The sequence below is a fragment of the Elephantulus edwardii genome, unplaced genomic scaffold (assembly GCF_000299155.1).
Source record: "Elephantulus edwardii isolate Elephantulus edwardi_28Jun2011 unplaced genomic scaffold, EleEdw1.0 scaffold00005, whole genome shotgun sequence".
NCBI lineage: Eukaryota > Metazoa > Chordata > Mammalia > Macroscelidea > Macroscelididae > Elephantulus > Elephantulus edwardii.
In genome coordinates this window covers 1195930-1217626 of record NW_006399755.1, presented here as the reverse complement: position 1 = coordinate 1217626, position 21697 = coordinate 1195930, and the positions used below count along the sequence as shown (strand labels likewise).

The 21697-nt window shown below is 45.2% G+C and overlaps 1 protein-coding gene across 1 annotated transcript in view; it reads left to right on the top strand.

The window, feature by feature from the left end:
* TRABD2B (TraB domain containing 2B) overlaps positions 1-21697 on the top strand; it is a 344998-nt gene that overhangs the window by 269564 nt on the left and 53737 nt on the right. The window contains exon 3 of the mRNA XM_006879799.1: positions 18315-18461. Within this exon, the coding sequence (XP_006879861.1) occupies positions 18315-18461 (147 nt within the window). The remainder of the gene's footprint in view (positions 1-18314; positions 18462-21697) is intronic.

Sequence of the window (21697 nt, the reverse complement as noted above, 5' to 3'; positions counted from 1 at the left end):
ACTCGACGGCACATAACAACAACAACATCCTTTCTGTAAATTTTCACTAAAATTGGAATTTAAAAAAATAAATTTTAAAAAATAATGCATTTTTTTAAAAAAAGAATTCTTTCTCCAGAGGTGAGACAAAAAGAACCTTACCTTAGAACTAGTGACCTGATTCAGGCTTCTAGCGCCCTAAACAGTGGGAAAACAAACTCATATTCTTCAAACCAGCCATTTGGCTCTTTTAGCGGCACTAAATAACTAAGAGACCTTTCAGCAGCTAGACATTTGTACCTTAAGAGTGCTGGGAGAGCCATCAGACTTCATTTTGAACAACTTTTTTCTGTTAAGAGATAGAAAAACAGGTCCAAAGGAGGCTAGAGAGGGACATCATGCTGGGAGGGTGGAGGGTCAGCGCAACAGAGGAAGACCCTTGATGAGATGAACTGGTTCAGTGACTGAGGTAATAAAGGTAGGTTTGTCAGAGACAATAAGGTTTGCACAGGACCACTCAGCAGGCCATGTCAGAGTCAGGTAGAACCCAGACCTCAGTTCCCACTCTCAGCCCTTGGTTACCTGGTTTTTTAGGACCTCTGTCTGACACCTACCGGTGAGGAGCACTGTTGGCATAGTATGTAAACATGTTGGGCTGCTAAAAATGTCAGTAGTTTGAATCTACCGGTGTTCCAAGGGAGGAAGATAAGCAATCTCTTGCATAAAATTTACAGCTTCAAACACTCAGTGAAGGGTTACTGTGAATCAGGTATGACTTGATGGCAGATGGCAGTGGGGCTGTTCCATGATGCCATGTTTCCATTCCTCAGTCTTCACCAAGGTCTGAGCCAGGAGGGTCAGATGGGACCTTCCCCTCCTCCTTCTCGATGCCAGCACCCGACTTGCGGGCAGACAGGCTGGTGGCAGAGCCGTCCATGTCAGCCGAGCGCTGCCTCCTCAGCCACCCCCAACGCTCAGTGCTGAAAGGCCCCCTTGTGCAGTGGCCCTGCCTCCCAGCCACAGGCACAGCCCCGTTCTCTTACCTCATAAACGGCTAATTTGTTACATATTTTCTGATGCTGTAAATGGGAGAACAAAGACCTTTTCTCTCTCATATTTTCGTTCAATTATGTTTGTGGGGGAACCTGATCCCCTTCAAAGGGGGGCCGAGGAGGTGGGTAGAAGCCTCCTGGGTTTGCTGACCTCTCAGGCCACCTGCTCAGCCCACGGTCTTCAAGACCCAGTGAGGGATGCTTGGTCATGGGTATGGCCAAGAGGACCAAGAGGAGAGCAGCTGACACAGAAGTGCTGACCCATGGTTCAAGCCTCTCTCCTGTGTCCTGGGTGGGAAGAGAGCATGGGGAACTGAGCCCTCATCTCCAGAGGAGCAGGTGAAGTCAGCGTGAGCTCCTCCACAAGGAGACAAAGTCCTTCAAGGAGGCAGAGTTCGTGAAAGAATAAGGGAGCCTGACCCCACATAGCTCCCACACATGCTCATCAGTGAGTCAGCTACCATGCCACGGAGTAGCCCTAACTCATGTACAGCAGAGCAATAGGACACTGCCCCGTCCTTTACTGGCCCAGGATCAGTTGAGGATCAGAACATCACGGTCTCCAGGGTTTTCACTGGCTGATTTTCGGAGGTAGATTCCAGTCTGTCTTACTCTGGAAGCTCTGCTGGAACTTAACTTGCTCAGCAGCACATGGTGACTTGCAAATCTCCACTGACAGATGGATAGTGACTGTCCTTGAGGTACACTGCCTAGGAAGGGAATCTGTGTCTTCCACACAGAAGGTGAGACTTCGACCATTGGCCCAACACTCCCCTTGTTATGATGGGCTGCCTGGTCACACAGTGAGCTATCACTACACCAACACCCTCTCTCCCTGCAACTGAGGCATGTCTCTCAAGGAGGTTATGTATAGGTACCCACAGTGTGGATGGGAGAAGGGTATCCTTTGATTAGAAACCCCACAGCAAGAACTCTGGAATGCCATGATTTCTTATAATCCCAAGGTTTCAATCCATGTGTTAGGCTCTTGCCCGCTCTGGCTCCATTATCTCTGTCTTCAGTATGTCCCTTTTATCATCATTGCTTGCTGGGGTTGAATTGCCTTTCCAGTTCAAGAACTCAATCCTCAGTGAAAGGGGAAACTCCTCCTCTAGAAGCTGCTTCCATAAAAGATGGAAGAAGGCGGCTGTCCAAGAAGGTCTTTCTAGTAGCTGGTAGTTACCTCCTCCTTCCCTCCTTCATGCAGTAAATGGCTGGGAGTGGTAGGCCTTGGTCTAAGTGCTCAGGCTGTGAGGACGAGTGAAGCAGACAGGATCTCCTCCCCCATCACAGTAACAATACAGTTCTTTAGAGATTGTTTGCACACTGTCCAGATAGCCAAGCTACTTGGAAGTGTCTACCACTTACTTGCTGTGTGACCTCAGGCAGACTCCACAGTCACTCTGTGCTTCACCTATGCAATGGGGTAAAGTGTCTACCACATAGGGTTGTTGTGACACTTAAATGAAACAATTATAGAGCTTAATGTAATGCTTGTCATAGAGCAGATGGTCAATCAATGGTAGTGGATATAATTTTGATAAGGAGCCGTTAAGCAATTATTGCAGCACTGTACTGACCATGTTGAAGGAGTGGATTGTTATTCTAGGAGCATAGAGGAGCCCTGGAAGATGTGCCATCAAGTTGGCTACAACTCAGTGACCTTGTGAACAATAGCTCTGATTATTTTTTTTTCTGAGCCAGTCTCACCATCTCTAACACACTTGACCCCATTGCCACAGTCACTGTGTCAATCCATCTCATCCAGGGTCTTCCTCTCCTGCACTGACCCTCTACCTTTCCAAGCATGATGTCCTTCCCTAAAGACTGGCCCCTCATGAAAACATGTATAGTGCATGTGAGACAGAGCTTGAAAATCCTTGCCTCCAAGAAGCAACCTGGTTTTACCCTCTCCAAAACAGGCCTGTTTCTTTTCTTGGCAGTCCATGATATGTTAATACTGTTCTCCAGCATCACAACTCAAAGACATTGATTCTCCTCTGTCATCCTGTCGAGCGCTCAGATGCATAGCAACAAGTGAAAAAACCATGATCCCTAAGCTTTTTAATGATCACACCAATACACAGCATCTTCTTACTCTGTCAGGCCCAGAACTAGTGGGTTCTGCATCAGGTGAGGGATGGACTTATGCTCAAGAGAGTCGAAGAGAGACTGAGGCTGGAGACACAGAAGGACTAGGCCAGGCCAAAAAGGCTAGACTATGGGAGTGGTTAAGAGGTCTCCTCAGTGTCATGTAGCACAACTGAAGCCCATTAATCTCAGTCTCCCCAGAGCACCCCCACCCCCCCATCCCCGCCAGAGTGCCTGCTCTACAGGGTTATTGATTGCGTACATAGATAGCACAAGGTAATTCACACTCCTGTCCTGAAGCACATAGTGTCTGTCTGTCTCTCTCTCTCTCAGTGTGTGTGTGTGTGTGTGTCTGTCTGTCTGTCTGTCTGTCTCTGGCTGCCTGGTTTGGCAGTTTGAGTCACTGTAAAGTTGGCCACCTGGCAGTCTACTTCTAAAAGATCATAATCCTTAACAACCCCACGGACCACAGTTCTGCTTTGACACATATAAGATCACTATGACTCAGAATAAACATCATGGCAACTTACTGGGTGTAAGAATCCCTGGGTAGTGAAAATAATGTGTTCCATTACTGACATGTTGCCGCACACTTTTAAATTGACGACCGTGCTTAGAAACACTTTTTCCCCCCGATGTGTTACTGTCATTTGCAGCAACGTGTTAACTGAGGGGTTAGAGGTTCAAGCCTAATCTGGGAAGAGATGCCTGAAAAACCACTTCTGAGAAATCAACTATTGAAAGCTCAGTGGAACACAGTTTGCTCCATGTAGGATCACTATGGGTTGGAATCAACTTGATGGTAACTGTTTGTTTTGGTATCTCTCTCATGCACATGCTCTTCTAGAAATACAGGGCTTAAAAGTTCTCTGCCCTGTGGCATTGATGTTACAGAAGCTCATACAGAAAAAGCAAATAAGGACTGAAATGAAGCGAAAACCTTCTCAGAAGTGAACTTCAGGATGGAGCAGGATGGATATGAGGACTGTGGACAGGTGGGACTGACGGGTGGGGGCCGGCAAGGACTCCATTGCTCAGGCTTGCGGGCGTAAGGCAGTGAGATGCCAGCAGAGACCTGAGCCCCCGTGAGAGGGTTCTGACCTGTCTTCCTCTCTGCATTCTATGCATGGTGTGTCCAGGAGGCACATGGGCTCCTTCTCTAGCACTTTGGAAGGGTCTTCTCGGTGCTGCCTCTTCACACTCAGTCCACACTCCCAGGTCAGAGCCGACACCCCAAGTGGCCCTGGAAAGCGCTGAGCATTTTCTCTCTGCAATGTTAGCAGATCTCTGCTCATCCCCAGTGTGTCTCACTTCTTTGTATTCTTTCCTCAAGACCCAAGGCTCGTATTTCAACTTCATATTTTTCTGCCTCTAGTCTAAAAAAATGTTTTTCCTTTCTGTTGTGTTGAGGAAAGGAGGGAGCAGGGGGCCCCAGGAGAACTGAGCTGCCCAAGTAAAGCAGACAGACGCCTCATGGTGGGCGCCTTCCTGCCCGCTCAAGGCCTCTGTGTCCCCTGCACACTGTAAGGGGCCCTTGCTAAGAAAGGTCTCCTACAGCTTTAAACAAGTAAAACATAAGAAAGGAGTGAGACTACACTTCAGCTTTGTCTAAGAGGCCAGATTACATATAGCCATCTTTGATGCACCATAGCAAGACAGTTTCTCGTAACTATGGGGCCACTCAGCTACTTCCCAGCCTGTGTGGGTCTGCTCCTCCGTCTAGCTGTTCTCTGAGTAGAACTCTAGGTTCCCCAAGATGAAACAAGAGAAGGTAAGGTCCAGCCCCAGATTGGGAGTAGAGCAGGAGGTGTCACCACCTTCGACTTTGATCTCTTTAGGAGTAGAAACAGTGCTGGTTTGACTCCATGACCCTAGCACCTAGATGGGCCCCAAAAGACACCAGTCACTACAAATGCTGAGCAATGGAATGGGAATCCAATCCACACACCCAGTGGACCTCCTGTCCCTCCTCAAAGCACCTTCTTCAGCAGAACCTTCACTGACCCACTCCAAGGCTCAGGAAACAGAAGCTTCCTAAAATGCATGCCTTCTAAGCAAAAGCAAGAAGCTATAAACTATTTTTAGAATATTCCCCCAAGCCTCTTATCACAGGGGTCAAGCAGGATAAATCTTACTCTTCTCACTTGGCAGGTAGGTAAATTGAGACCCAGAAAGCACACAGACCTATGCCACAATTTTCTGAATAAGACTCAATTTCTCATTGCATTTTCTCCTCTTTTCTCATGGCTGACGTGTAACAGGACTCAGATTTGATCCTGAATCCGAGTCCTGCCTTTTCTGCTGCTACACTTAGCTCATCTCTGAAGCATGTGGTGGCCTGTGGCTGAGCAAACAAGCATGGGGATGTATCATGATTTCTTTCACTCATACTGGGCACACACAGAGCAGGTCTCCTCCTGCACCCTGGACCATGCAAGGTGCCTACTCTGTCCTGGTTCTGCTCAGGGCCCAGGCAGAGCAGAGGTTCCTGCACTATCAGAGGGCCATGCGACTCCCCTGCTCCTCTCTGCAAATTGGTAATTGCTGTGTGGTCAGACCAGAAGGAATTAGACAGCCCTCTAGGAATTTCATACTGATTTTGCAGATGAAAGTAGAGACCTGCTTTTTGAAGTCTAGGCAGCTGTGTCAGCAGGGCAGGTCTCCAACTGCAGGAAAAATAGAAATGATACGCTTTGAGCCAATAGATGCCACTATCTAATAACAACATTGGTGATGATGACGGTAATCACAGCCACAGTGGATTTCTTGCCTGCCATGTGGATCATTGGTCCTCCACTGAACTCAACTAGTTGACCTGTAGTCCCCATCTGCCTAGCCCCCCACAGGTGCCTTGCGTACCATCTGAGGATCAGGTGGAGAAAAAGGATGTATATGTTCAGGGGAGAGGCAAGAATCCTTGGCATGAGGCTGAAAGCCCTTCACACTGATGCCGCTCTGACAGACTTACCTCCTGACACACCTTTCACAATCCCTGCACACATTTCCATGCCCCTAGGATTTGAACATCCTTCCATCTAACTGTTCATTGTCACAACCTAAGTTTGCAAACTCTGCTTCCCAGGCTGAGTCAGTAAAAGCTACCTTGGGGCCCAGCACTGCCTGCTTTTCCTGTTTTATCATTAATTTAACACTTGACATTTCTTACTGATTGAATTATGCCCTCCGCCAACCCCACCCCAATATGTGTTGTAAATCATAACCTTTATGCATGTGCTTATAATCCAATTAGGAATGGATTTTCTTTGTTATATTAATGAGACAAAATTAGTATAGTATATATCTTGAGTCAATCTCTTTTGAAATATAAAAAAGAGATTAAGCAAACAAGTAGAGATGGGATAAGATCAATGCCAAGACACACAGAGATCTCCAGGAAACCGGGAACCAAAACTAAAGACAGAAAGGAAAAAGAAATCTAGAACCACTGCAGACAGAAACCCTTTCTCTAGAGCTTACACTCTGAATTTAAACATCTAGTCACTTAAGCTGTGAGTAAATAAATTTCTGTTTGGTAAAGTCAGCCACTAGTATTTCTGTTATGGCAGAACCAGATAACTAAGACAAATTATAATTAATAATTGTTCTTCTGTCTTCTCCACCACCTTGAAGTTCCGTGAGCAGGCTGCTTTTGTTCTGTAATTCAGAGAAGGAGTTGTTCCAGAAGACTCTCTAGGACAGTCCAAGACATTTCATTCCCTGTGAGCTTGGTGTTTATTCAGTTGAGATTAGAGGCGGTCAGTGAGCATTAGAAAGATTCATGGTAGATAGCTGACTCCAGGAGCAGGGAGGTTTGCTGCGTGGGGCTGGGCAGAGCTCAGGCACTGGCTTAACAGTTCCAGCATTCGGAAGACCATGAGACATCATTTACTCTTGGGGGCTTAGTTTCCCTTTAAGGTTTGAACTATCCTCACAGGACTATTATGAAGAAATGAATCTCCAAGTGCAGATTACTTGGACCTAAATAACATTAACCTCATAAGATGGAGTGGTGATACTGTCCTAAAATGCTAGGCTCCTGCAATAGTTCTTCCAAAGCTGGTGGGAGATCAATGGGCAGAAGGTGAAGGAATTTGAGCTATTTCTCCCCTCAGCCAGTCTCCTTGCTGGCTATGGCCCAGCCATGGTCAAGTAGTCATAGGTGTGTTGTCTGTCCAATAGCCATTGTTCTTACCAGGTTGATATTTGCTCCCACTCCTTCCCCTCAAGGCTTAGGAGCAGTAATACTTTTCCAACTGTCAGTTTCCCTATACCCTTGTGGTTCTTTAAACCTTGTCTATACTGCTGTGAATTTTCTGATCATTAAACCCTCTTCTGTAACCTTTTCAGTTGAACTTACATTACTGGAACACACTTCACAGGCAGCACATCTGTTTTCTGATAGACCTTTCTGAGTGTGAGAGATGGCATTTCCTTGTTCCCCTTTCTAGCCACGCTGGCTTCCTTCCTGACCTCCAAACCCATCAAGCCTGGCTGTGCCTCAGGACCTTTGCACTTGCCATTCCCTCTATTTAGAATGTTCTTCTCTCAAATATGCATCTAGTCAGCTCTCTTGTCTCCTTCGTATCTCTTCTTTGATATCACTTCTCATGTAGCCTGTTTCTGGACGTCTTCTCCAAAATGACATTTCCCTACATGGGGTCTGAGTCGAAAACAACAATAAAATGACTCAACAGCCCCTTGCAACAACAAAGTAGACAATAAGAAAGCAATCACTCTCACTGCCGTGGAGTCAGTTCTGACCCATAGTGATCCTCCATTGGGTTTCCAAGACTGTAGCTACTAGTGAGAGGAGAGTGTCTGTATTTGTCCTATGGAGATATTGGTAGATTTGAAGAGCTAATAAGGCAGCCTTTTTTGTACCATCACAGCACCCTATAAACTATGCCACCAGAGCTTTCAGCAATACTCATGTGTAAAATCTAAACACACACACACACACAATCCTCTTTTCTGCCTTAGTAACTATCACCCTCTGACATACTGCAAACCACACCTCACTTAAATCTACTTAGATTTTAAAAACCGGGTAGTTCTATGGAAATCAGTGCTCTGTGAAAATGGAGGGTGACCACAACAGATCACAAAGTGGAGGGTGATTATTGCAAAATGACATTGTTACATAACTGCCAAGCCACTGATCATTAGGGCCCACCCAACATGAGGCACAATTTTAGCCATCACAGCCAGTGCTGCTTTCAGCTTGAACATCTACAGTCATTTCTGTCAGACATCCATCTTTAATGCACAAAATAATCAGAGATTGAAATTTTTCCAATGTGATCCTAAATGTGGAATGTCAGGGAAGATAGTCAGTAAGCAAGGAATAACCCACCTCAACTGCCACTGAAATCTTTCCAGCTCATAGCAAGCTTCCATCAGGTGTTTGAGCCATACATCTTTGTGGGAAGGGACTTCCCACACTTCTCTCATGGAGCAGCTCGTAGATTTTTTTATTACTGACTTTTCAGTTATCAGTGCACCATGTAACAGAAAGGTCATCTGTTCATTTCCACTCAGGAGAAATGCAGACGGTCTCCTGCCGTGATTGATTTACATTCTCTTAAACCTGATGCAGGATCACTCTGAGTTACAGTTGACATAAGCAGTGCGAAGTAGGAATTTAGACATAGACAATTTACTTGCTTAACTTTTAAATTTTATTTTACTTGCTTTTGTTTATAATCAGCTTCTGCCTACTGGAGTGATGTTTTATTAGGGCGGGAATCTTTATTTATTTGGTTTGTTGTTTTAGTCTCCAGTCCTGTAGAAGCACTTGGCACATAACAAACAAGTGCTCAACAGATGTGTGTTCAGTGAATTGGTTCATTTCACAGATTGATAAAGCAAGGCCCGTAGATAGGAGATGACTTTCCCAGGGCCTCAGAGTGGAAAACAGAATGGTAATTGGGTCTCAAGCCCTGCTCTCAGCCCACCACCAGTGCCCACTCCAGAGAGCCTTGAGTTTATTTGGGTGCTACGGCCCCGGACCCCAGTGTTGGAGACAGTTTTCTGTGCCGGACGCTGAAGGTACTCAGTACTGAGAAGGAGGCAGGGAAATAGTCAGTACTGCTTTGTTGCTATCAATGGGGCAAGAAGCAAAAATAAACAAACCTTCAGCCAGAACCTGGTAGGCTCTGACCTTTGAGGAAGTGCCAGAGAAGCTTCCTTGAAGCAGAGCCACCTGTACTTACCCAGGGGGCTGACAGATTGGTGTGGCCTGGGCCCCAGGGGATCAACTCCTCCCAGATCTGTCCTGAGAGCCTGGCAGGGGGCTGCAAAATGTGGGGCTCCAAGAATGGACAATACACTCAGCTTTTCATTCATTCTACTAGCTTTCCTCAAGTGTCCACTCTGTGTCAGGCATTGTATTCTCTGATGCCTTATTGTACCATCACAGCACCCTACAAATGCACTGCCAATCATGAACATGACAGACCTCAGTGTTTGCCACTGAACAGGAAGGACAGGCGTGAAACAGTAATAAGTCAGCAGTGGAACAGCCTGGCCTGGGAGCTGTCAGGCACTCAAGGGCACTTAGTGCAGGACCTACTCTCAGTGCCATGGAAGAGAGGCTTGTGTCTTCCTTACTGCTTGATTTAGCAAAGTTTCTTGGAAGAAGGAACATCTAAAGAAAGATGAAAGGAAGCGAAAGCTGGTGGGTAGAGAGGGGATCCAGGCAGAGGAGGAGCAGAAGTGAAGATCGTGAGGCTGAGTAGAGGGTTCTGATCTTGATACCATCAGAGTAGGGCACAGAGTAGCATCAGAGTGTGAGAAATGGGGCGGAGAGTTCCATGAAACTAGGAAGTTTGGCTTTATTTTAGAATAGCAGCACGTCCTCAAGGTTACCTGATCCTCCAGAAAGTCTGTCTTCCATCTCTTTGTTCATTCACGTCTTCCTTTATTTGATTATTGAGGACCAGTGGTGTTCCAGACCTCCCTGTGGCCATCAGTAAAAAAGCCAGATGAGGCCTCTGTCCCTGGTGCTGTCCTAACCCAGGGAGCCAAGCATTCCACCAGCCAACAGACACAGAGACACAGTCAAAACAGTTGGAGCTCAGTGTTGTGTTGAAGCAGCCAAAGTGGCATAACAAGTGGAGTCATCTTGACAAGGACCTCTTTCCTGTCCTCATATGTCAACCCTGAACAGACCCCAAACCAAGACTCGAGAACTCTTCCTTCTTCCTCAAATCTAAGCTTTTCAGACTTTTCTGTTAAATCTGCTCTTTATACCACTGGTTGAGACTCAGGTCGAGGGAAACAGAAAGAATCCAGGACCTACTATTATGCCTGAATTTAAATCCTAACTGCAGTTTTTCATTGTAGACCCTTGTGTTAGAGACTTCATCATCCTCAAGACCTCAGTTTCCTCTTCTGTACCCTAGGAATAACAATTTCTACTCTAAAGGATTATGGTCTTCACAATGGCCCACAAAGGACACGATGTACTTCTCAACTCTGAGCTCATATGACCTCCTTCTCCTTATTTACTCAACTCCAAGCAGCCTGCTCTCCATGGCTCAGATGTTCTAACTGTACTCCTGTCACAGGACCTTTGCACCTGCTGTTTTCCCCATACCATTATCTATTATATATTTCCTAAATTACCTTTGGTTAGTCTCTTTGCTCCATTGGCAGGTAAATTGCATGAGCACAGGATTTTTTGTCTCTTTTATCCATAGCTGAATTCTCAACACCTAGAGCAATGAAGAATTGATGCCTTTAGTTGTGTTGTTTAAGAAGATAATTGAATATCCCTTAAACTGCCAAGAGAACAAATATGTCTGTTCTGTAGAAAGTGGAACGAGGGTGTTCCTTGGAGACAAGGCAAGTGAAATTTCATCTTCTATACTTTGAACTTGTAAGGAGAAGCCAATCCTTGCAGAAGGCCTTCATGTTTGAAAACGTAGAGGGTGAGCATAAGAGAGGAAGACTCTCAATGAGATGGATCGATAGAGTGACAATGACAAATGAGCCCAAGTGTGTCAGAAACAGGATGGCACAGGATAGGGCAGAGTTCACAACTATTGTTCATAGGGCCACAGTGAGTCATAGTCAACTCAATGGCACATCATAGTGACACAACCACAGAGCAGTATCTGGCACATAGTAGGTGCACAGTAAGTTGTGTGGAGAAGGTAGAGGTCTTTGCTGATATTTCCTTTTTCTTCAGAGTAAATGAGAAATATTTGCAAGTCTATCTCAGCTTGAGAGCCAGGCCTGTCCCAAGGGATCCTGGATCTTAAACATCCTTTCTAGCAAAGGGATTCCTGTTGCCCACTCGTCACAGTGCTACTGCTAGGCCATCCAGTGAACAGAAGGCCTCGGTGTTCCATCTAGGACTGTTTACTAGACAAATCTGCAACAATAAACCTGTCCCCACCCTGCTGGCGCCTACTTCACTCCATCTTAGACTCATGCTTGAATATATGTTTAAATTCCAAACCTCCGCTCAGCAGACACCGCCGACGAGCTCAAGTGCAGTCAGCACTGGCAAGGGAGGCTGCCAGGATGCTCAGCAGCTCCTGGTGGCAGGACCTCCACACCCAGCCATCCAGGAAAAGGGAGGCAGGCTCTCCCTTCTCCTGGTGTTTGTTATTCCATGTCAAAGCCTTATCATAAACATTATCCCAGAGTGGGCCACCAAGGCTACGTGTGAGGAAGGTTTGTTATTCTAAAGTGGCTGGGAGCAGAGAGAGTGGTGGCCTGGGAGTCTGTGAGCTGCGCCAGGCTTGGAATGCAGCGTGAATGAAAGAGGCCGAAATCAGGGAGAGACACTTGATTCCCTGTGTGTGCCCAGTGCCTTACAGTTCCCCATTATAACACGTACCCTATAGCTAATTGAATTCTGCCTCCCCCCCTTCCCAAATATGTGTTGAAATCTTACCCCCTGTGCCATTTGGAAATAGAGTTTTCTTTCTTATATTAATAAAATTGTATCAATGTAGGCTATGTCTTAAAAGTAACCACTTTTAAGATATAAAAAGAGCAGGGTGGGGGTAAGACTGAGAAAAACTGGACTAAATATGTTTATGGCATTGAAGTCTATGGGGGAGAGAATAGTCTAAATGTATTATATTTTAGGGCATTATTTTTATCGTAGGAGTATGCAATGAGGGTTGCAGAGTGGATTATATTTGGGGGTAGGGGGTGGGGTTTGGGGAGGTGGGGGGGGGGATTGTGTACCAATGAGGGAGTTTTGCTTTTCAAGGAGAGGAGCAAATGGGGGGGAGGGGGGAGGGGTTTGTGCGGGGAGAAGGGTGCAACAATGAATGAATGGAATCCCAAAATCTCTGTAGATGTTCATTGAAATGAAAAATAAACAACCTAAATTAAAAAAAAAAAAAGAATGAACAAAGTAAAAAAAAAAAAAGAGCAGGTTAAGCACAGAAGCAAGTAATGAATGGGGGGAAAGACAGATGCCACATGGATATCACTAAAGAATGTGGGGGTTACAGAAGCTGAGACAAAGATTTTCCCCAGAGTGGATAGACAGAGGCTTCTGCTAGCATTGGTACTTTGAATTTGGACTTCTAGACTCCTAAACTGTGAGGAAGTAAATTTCTGTTCATTAAAGTCCCCTACTTGTGATATTTCTGTTACAACAGCTAATATTAGGTAACTAAGGTACCTTCATACTTAAGTGGTCAGTGTGCTTGTCTCTAAAATGAGTCCCTAAGAAGAAGGAGGTGTAATCCACACATCCCAGGTTCCTGTGGATCTTGGAAATGGCAAGAATGTTCCCAAAGGAGCGCCATTACATTGAAGCTTTGGTCATGGGGCCTTACTTTAGAGCCAGACAGATGTTTCTAAACCTCATCTATCCTTTACCAGCCATATGGCCTGGATCTTTTCGCTCTCTTTTGCTTTTTTGTCTGCCATCATTGAATAGGGACATAATCTTGTCCTCTGTCCTTGGAGAGAACCAAAGAAAGCATCATGTACAGAGGACAGAGTTATGGCTTCTCGGGCTAGGTTTCCTGAGCCCAAAGCCTCTTTCTGTCCTTCCCTGGCTGTGTTACCTTGGCTAAGTTACTTCATTAATGTTAATATGATGTTCAGTGAATTACTATTTACCTGACTGTCTATCTAGTACGCTATGAGTTTCTTCAAGACAACTCATTGTTGACTCATCGACACCCAGCACCAGCACCGTGCTTGGTACGGAAAAGTCATCACATGAGCCTTTCTAGAGCAACTTGGCACTTGCTGTGGTCACTTCATGAATCAAGGTTATTTATTAGTCAAGTCTTGAAGACTAGTTCCTAGAACTATGCACTCTGTCTACATTTGGGGCATGCTAACAACCTTTGTTATGAAGATAACACAACCTTACTTGCTGAAAGTGAAGAGGGCTTGAAACACTTGTTGTAGAAGATCAAGGACTATAACCTTCAGTATGGATTATATGTTTCAACATCAAGAGAACAAAAGTCACACTGGATCTTTTCCATTTCTTTAAACCCACTCTTCCAATTGTGTGACCCTATGATTATGTCCCCCACCCCGCTGTCCCCCCCATCCCACATGAATGCTCATACCCATTTTACTAGTTATCTTTTTCTATAATAATGGTCTTACACAGTATTTGTCCTTCTGAGACTGAGTTAGTTCACTTAGCATAATGCTCTTCAGTTTTTCCCCAGTTAGATAGTGTTTTACAAGATCTTTGTTCCTCCATGCTGTGTAGTATTCCATCATGTGAATGTACCATAATTTCTCAATCCATTGTGGTTGGTTCTGTTAGTCTAGGTGTGTTCTCATGACATTTGGACTGTTTCCATGTCTTTGTACTACTGTGAATGTGGGTGTACAAGTCTTTGTTTGTGCCTCAGTTCTCATTTTCTTTGTGTATACAAGCTGAATTCACACACAATGATTATAATAATCCATTACCATTGCATGGTGTACCTTTAAAAATTTTTATGAAAACAGTAAAAGCTCTTATTGTTTTTATATGTAAGCAGGAGTGGCATCACTTCCTAAACAATATGCCTCTGGAAACTCGATGAAGTTTGAAAAATGTCAGTAGTTGTAGAGGGGCTTCAGGCCTTTTGTTCATAGGGTCACTATGAGTCATGCTCGACTTGAAGACAACAACAAAACAAGGAAATGTCTTCACCATTATTCCAGTAAAACATCATGATAGAGGGGAAAGGATTGAAATTGTCAATGATTTTATCTAACTTGGATCCACAATCAGCAGCAATGGTAGCAGTAGTCAGGAGACCAGGAGACACGTGGCAAGTCCACTATCAGGGACTTTTCCAAAATACTAAAGACCAAAGATGTGTGCCTGATTCAGGCCATGATCTTTCCAGTCACTTGCTATGGATCTGAGAGCTGGACAATGAATAAAAATGACAGAAGAAGAATTGATACCTTTGAAGTATGGTGTTGGAGAAGAACACTGAACATCCTGTGGATTACACAGAGAGATAGGCCTTCGAAAAAAGTGCAGCCAAAGCGTTCCTCAGAGACAAAGATGATAAGAGTTTCATCTCACAAACTTGGGGCATGTTGCTAGAAGTTGTTCCTGGAAAGGTACATCATTCTTGGAAAGGTGGAGGATCAGCGAAAGAGAAGAAGATTCCCAATGAGATGGATTGACGAAGTGACTGCAGTAATGGGCTTTAAGTGTGTCAGCGATTCTGAAGATGGCACAGCATAGGACAGAATTCATAGGGCTGCTATAAGTCACACTCAGCTTGGTGGCTCCTAACAAGAATTACCAAATGTGCAAATCAGCGTCAATGGGAAACAATCATTTGGTTCAGGAAGTCATAAAATGTACAGTTTATGAAATGAACTTAATGGTATATGTACACACAACATCAGTTGCCATTGACTCTGCCCTGACTAATAGTGACCTTATAGAGAACAGAATAAAATGTAGTCCATTCTTGTGACATCTTCATAATCACCAATATGTTTTAATTTATTGCTGCAGAAATTGTGTGAGTCCATCTCACTCACTGAAGGTTCCCCTCATTCATGCTGATGTTACCTAACAAACACAATGTCCTTTTCTAGCAACTGGTCTTTTCTGATAACATGTCCAAAGTAAGGAAGCTAAAGTTTCGCCATCTCATTGTTCTTTTTTTAAAACTTGTTATTTGAATGAAAGTGTGCAAAGCAAATGGGTGTTTCATTATAGCATTTATACACAGTTTGTTTTATTGCATTAATTTAAACATTCAAAATGTGATCACACTTTCCCCCCTTCCTCCGCGTGATTCTCACTTCCATTCATCTTTCCATTCTACTTCTTCCTGCCTTCTGGACTTTGCTTCTCTTTGAGCAAATGCTTCTCTTTTGACTGTATATGATTCCTTGCCCTAAAAGATGAGTGCCTTCCTGGTATTCTTGGCTACCTTGTACACCTGTCTATTATAAAGTTCAGTTGTGAGCATGAGTTTGTTCCATGTTCAAAGGGTGGCTGGGAACCATAGTCCTGGGAGTTCTACCAAACTTTTTCAGTTTTGTTCCATATTTTCCCCTCTGCTATCCAGAATCTTCTTCTGTGATCTCTGTTAGAATAATCAGTGGTCGTAGCTAGGCAGTGTGGAGATCTACTGATCTCAAGGTTCATGGAAGCTGAAATTTGAAGGAGTTCATTAGTTGTTCTTCTAATGCTGATGTGTTCACTCTTAAAATCCATGTTATATTCATTATTCAAGCTGAAATACAGTCTTGTGTATACAGTCTGGTCAAAATCCTGACATAGGCAACAAGGTCAAGCCTGCTCTAGGAGTCAGTCCTGCCGATCTCCTGTTTTAGTTTCTCACTGGGCAGCAGATCTGCAGTACGCTGGGGTACGTCAGCCAGGTTGCTTCCCCTAGTGAACTGACTGGACTGAGGTCAGACATCACCAGCCCACTTCAGGGTCTCCTCCAGGCCTCTTGGCTCTGCAGGACTGATCTACACATCCAACCTGCAGCCATCTGGCGCAGAGTGTCAATGGCAGGATGGTGGCTGGGATGGATCACAAGAGGCAAGAGTGGACCTGTTATGTGGACACTGCTAAGGCAACAGGCACGTCCTCACACAGATGCATGCCTTGGATGCATCTGTCTCGAGCTGGACTCTTCCTGTCCTCTGCAGGACTGGGACACACTGACATTCTGGGACACGCTTAGCTGCTGCACACGCCTGCTTGTTCCTTCTCTCGAGAAACGGCACTGCTTGGCCTGTCATGAGGTCATTAGCCCAGGCACCCAGGAGAGCTGGGAAATGGCTCCTCTAGCATTTCTTGTCTCGGGGAGTCACTTGCACCCTCATATGGCTGGGAAATGGTCTAGTGAATTTAAATACATTCATATCTGCAGAGTGCTAAGAACAGTCCCTGGCATATGGTAAGTGCGCCATAAGTGTTTGTTAAATAAAACTTGGAGGAAAATAGTTACACTCAGACATTCCCAGATGGGAGCTGGAAAGGGTCATCTGGTTCAGTAGCTTTTCAAACCTTTTTTAGCCATGGAATCTTTTGTTGTTGTTGTTGTCTTAAAAGGAACCTTACTTGGAATTAAAATGTAGAGTAGATAAAAATGGAAATCTCCCTGACTGATACACGGGAGGCAGACTAGGGTCTAAAGTCCAGCTGGCTCCATGCTCCTTGGCAGCAAAACCTCTCAAGAATCTCTGTGAAACCCAAAGGTACCCTGTTGCCCAGTTTGGGAGCCACTGATCTTGTCTGTGTGCTCATAGGGCATGAGAGAAGACCAAGGCCCAGAGCAGGTGGGTGTACCTGAGACCCCACAATGACCTGGAGGCAGAGCAATTTCCAGCCTCCGTCTTCTGACACCCGGTCCAGCGCCCTATGCATTGCCCAAGGCCCCTCATCTGGGCTCAATTTGCCGAAGCTACTAGCATATGCACACTGGCACATCCATGCTAATCCTGCACAGCACACTTCCATAGCCATTTTCTTTCTGGATCCTTGTGAAATAGCCAGAGAGCGACTGCAGGAAGCAATTATGAGTGGTATGGTGGAGAGAGAGATCTGCATTCCACATCATTTCAGAGGCAGCCCAGCCTGGCACCAGAGTACAGTGGGGCCAGAAGGAGGTCCAGGCCTGTCACCAGGACTCCCCCATGCACGCTAGGTCTGGTGCCTCCACAGACCCTAGGCTTCTCTCAGCACTTGCTCCCTGAATTGTCCTTTCTGGGTGATTCCCTGCTCTCTGCTCTGTGTTTACTGTTGAATCTCTTCCAAGACAGTACACAGTAGCCACTTGGGAAATATTTTGAAAGGAAAGAATATCTAAATTCTTGTGCCTGTTCCCTACCCCACCCTCCTTTACACTTTGTAAAGAAGCAGTCTTTGTCTCTTCTTAACTGAGCTCACTATGTTCATTGGGTATGTTTTTTGTGCTGGGAACTGTCTAAGCTCCTACGAACTCATTCAATCCTCACCACAGCTCTGAGACAGATCAGTCATTAGCCCCATTTACAACAACAAAATAAAAGAAATTCTTTAAAAGGAAACAGAAATAAGACTTTCAGAAGGACCACCTTGACAGAACCCAGTTCCAGTGGGTAGACCTGGGAATCTGGTTTCTGCATGACACTTCAGATGATCGGAGAAGTTCCTGTGTGTCCTCAGGCCCCAGCATGGTGGCCCCGTGCATTGAAGAGCTCTGAGAAGTTTGTGATGGCTCAGGTGGCTTGTCCCAGCTAGAGCAAGGCTCTGGGCAAGGTGGCATGTCATCTGAACCTTGACATCTAAGTGGAGTGTTTGTTTGGTTTTGCTCATTTGTTTCCATTGCTTTGTTTAAGGGTTCCCTTCATGACAAAATTAGCCTGTGCGTCTTCGAGAACGCATCTTACACACAGGAGAACAAAGGGGTTAAAAAAAAATGCTTGCTGTCATGCCTAAAACCTGATACAGTAAGGGCCCTTTCTTTTCTGTGTTGTTAGATGAGATGTGAGACTCCAAGGTAGAACAGGCCTGGGAACAGCCTGTGAGGGGAAGGGCTGGAGAGGAGGAGGAGAGGGAAATGCGCTCAGAGAACAATGAGTGAAGAGCAGAAAGTGCGCACACCGGCTGAGCCCCGTTTGGCTGGGCCCTCATATCCATGCCTGTGGCCTCACGTCCAGTGGGAGGAGAGCCAGACCCGGAGGCCAGTCCCATCCCGAGCACAGCCCTTACTCCCCTCTCCTTCCTCTGCCCAGGTGCTGTTTGCTCTGAACCAGACGCTGCTGCAGCATGAAAGCGTACGGGCTGGAAGCCTGCAAGCACCATACACCACCGAGGACCTCATCAAGCACTACAACTGTGGAGACCTCAATGCCGTCATCTTCAACCATGACACGTCCCAGGTGAGGCCTCCCTCCTCTGCCCAGACAACCGCTGGGTCTCTGCTCCAAAGGCTTCAAACCAGGTCCGTGAGAACCTGCCTGGGATATTTTAGATACCTACTGTGTGCCAGGCACAGGCAATCTTGCCTCCGGTTATGGCCGTTCATCTCATTGCTGCCATTTCAGAACTATGACTCATAGCTGATCTTACAGTAGGTTTTCAGAGGCTATAAATCACGCAGAAGGAGATTGCCTTTCTTCCATGAAGTTGATGGATTCAAACTACCTGCCTTTGGGTTGGCCGCGTAACTCCCTACCCGCTAGGCCACCAGAGCTTTCTTCAGCTGTGGTAGGCAGGGACTATTGTTATTCCCATTTTACAGATGAGGAAACAAAGGCTTAAAGAGAGGCAGGGACTTGTCTAAGGCAACACAATTTATCAGTGATGGAGCAGAAACTTGAGGTGAGTCTGCATGACTCCAAGGCCTGGAAGCTTAGCTCGTCAGAACAAAGAGGCCACTGGGAGACTCAGTTCAATGTCTAGAGAAACTGAGCCACAGGAAGGGAAGCTCCACAGTGACTTGGAGCTTAGATGTGAGTCCAGTCCAGCACATCTTGCCCTGACTCGTGGTGTCCTTGAGGTAAGATTAGGCCCAGGCTGGAGAGACAGTGGGTAGACTCCATGGAGCTGAGCATGTCACTTCCCCTGCTCAGCCTTCACCATGGCCCCTACCCCACTGGCTCCAAGACCATTCTCTGGGACCTCTGTGGCCTTCCTTCTCCCGACCGTGTCACCCAGTGCTCTACCCGCAGACCCTGTTCTGTGGACTGTGGAATCTGTGGTTCCTCCCTCACTGCAGTTTGTCCTTTCAGACTTCTAGGGCTTGCTCGACTTCCTCTAACCCCTGGATTCCTTCTACTTGGCCGAAGTCAAACGTTACCTCCTCTGGAAATCCTCCCTTTATCTCTTGCTGTTTCCCCATTCCTCTTCTATCGTGTTCCCCTCCACCATGGTATTTTAGCATCCATTCTTTCAGTAAGTGGTTGAATTAATCAGAGAAGACCACTTCTCTGTCCCAGACTCTACATGGTCTCGCATCTTCTCTCACAGTAAAATCCCGTGTCTCTGGGCTGGCTCGTGTAGTCCCCCTGAGCTACCATGGCCTCATCTCCTCATCTCATTCTGCTCGCACCCTCACATGTGCAACTCCAGCCAAGCTGCTGTTCCACGAGTCCACCTGTTAGGCTTCTGCCTTCGCACTGGTTGTCCCATCTGCTGAGAATGCTCTTTATCACCAAGGCTTCCCCCCTCACTTCCTTGGACACTCCACAATCCTTATCTCAGTGATACTGCCCCCAACTATCTAACTTCAATTTGCATCCCCTGAATTATAATCCATTTTTTCTGTAGCATTTACTAAGTTCCCTGGGTGACACAAATGGTTTGCAAAAAAGCTGTTACATTAAAAACTAATAGTTCACATTCATCCTGCAATGCGTTGAGAATCTGTTTCCATAAAGATTGCGTGTCAAGAAAACCTTAAGGAGAGCATGTGACACTGTGAATTGGAGTGAAATCTGATAGCGACAACTTCCTTTGAGTTTTGCCTTTAACGTACTATCCACATGTTCACTAACTAGTTATTATATATGGAGCTCTGGTAGCTGCATTACAATCCCAAAGGCACACAGTTCAAATCCTTCCATTGCTTCATATCAGAAGGCTGGGCAGTCTCCTGCGGTGTGATTTACTGCTTCTGAAAACCCACTGGAGGGTCAGCCACGAGTTGATTCCTACTTAGTGAAACACAACAACAGTTATTAGATATATTTTTTTGTTCCTTCCCAACTAGAGCTAATAATGAACTAGAACTAGGGCAAGGATTTTGTTTTGTTTCATTTTCATCAATATACCCCAGCTGAGAAGTGCAGTTCCTAGGAGAGAGGAGGACAAAGGAAATATTTTTTTTTTTAATGAATGAATGAAATAGTTTATCCGTGCCAGGAACAGTGCTTAAAAATGGGAAATGGGGAGCGATTTGCTTGTTCTTTGAGGAGACAGGGTGATTCAGCCAGCAACTGTCCCACAGTGTGATCCTTGCTGTGAAGAGTCATTTCCTCTGCCTTTGAGTCTGAACTGACTCATAGCTAAGCCTTCAGCATGTTTCCAAAGCTCCACAACATGGCTTGAAACAGTGACTATTAACAATGAGCTCAAGGATCTCAGAGATTGTGAGGACGGTGCAAGGTAGGGAAAGATTCAAATCTATTGTCATAAAGATACTATGAGTCATAGTCAACTCTACAGCACCTAACAATAATAACACATTACTTGGGATGCATGACACCCCTTGCCAATAACTGGCCTCTCCTAACAACATGCCCAAATAAGTGAAACAAATCCTTACCTTCCTTGACTCCAGGGTGCACCCTGCCTGCACTTTCTCCAAGACATACTCATTTATTCGTTCTCTTAGCAGTCTATGGAATATTCAGTACTCTCCTCCAGAACCACAACTCATAGCATCTGTTTTTCTTCTGTTATCTTTAGTCATTGGCCAGCTTTTAATTGCATAACAAATAATTGAAAAGACCATGACTTTAATCAAATGCACCTTAGTCTTTAAAGTGGCATCATTGAAATATGTCAATAGGTATTCCATCAATTCATGGGACCTTATCTTTGCCAGTGCCTTCAATGCAGCTTGAGCTTCTTTCATTACCATTGGTTCCTAATCATATATTACTTCCTGAAATGGTTTCATGGCAGCCAGTTATTTTTGGTACGGTGACTCTGTGTCTACCCTTCATCTTCTGCTGCTGTTCCTGGATCATTCAAGATTTTGAATCCTTCAGTATTGCAACTTGAGGCTTGAATTTGTTTTTCAGTTTCTTAACTTGAGAAATGCTGAAAATACTCTCCCCTTTTTATTTTCTAACTCCAACTCTTTTCACATTTCATTATAATACTTGGTTTTGTCTTCTTGCACTGCCCTTTGAAACATTCTGTTCAAATCTTTTCCATCACCATTTTCTCATCTTGGCCTCTCAACATTCTAGTGCAATTTTCAGTCTCTTCTGACGTCCATTTGGACTTTTCTTTCTTCTCCATCTTTGCAGTGATCTTTTGCTTTCTTCCTGGATGATATTCTTGATATCATCCACAGCTCATCTGGCCTACAATCATTAGTGTTCAGTGTCTAAAAAATAAAATAAAAGCAAAAACAAACAAAAAACTCAATGAATTGCATGCTGTC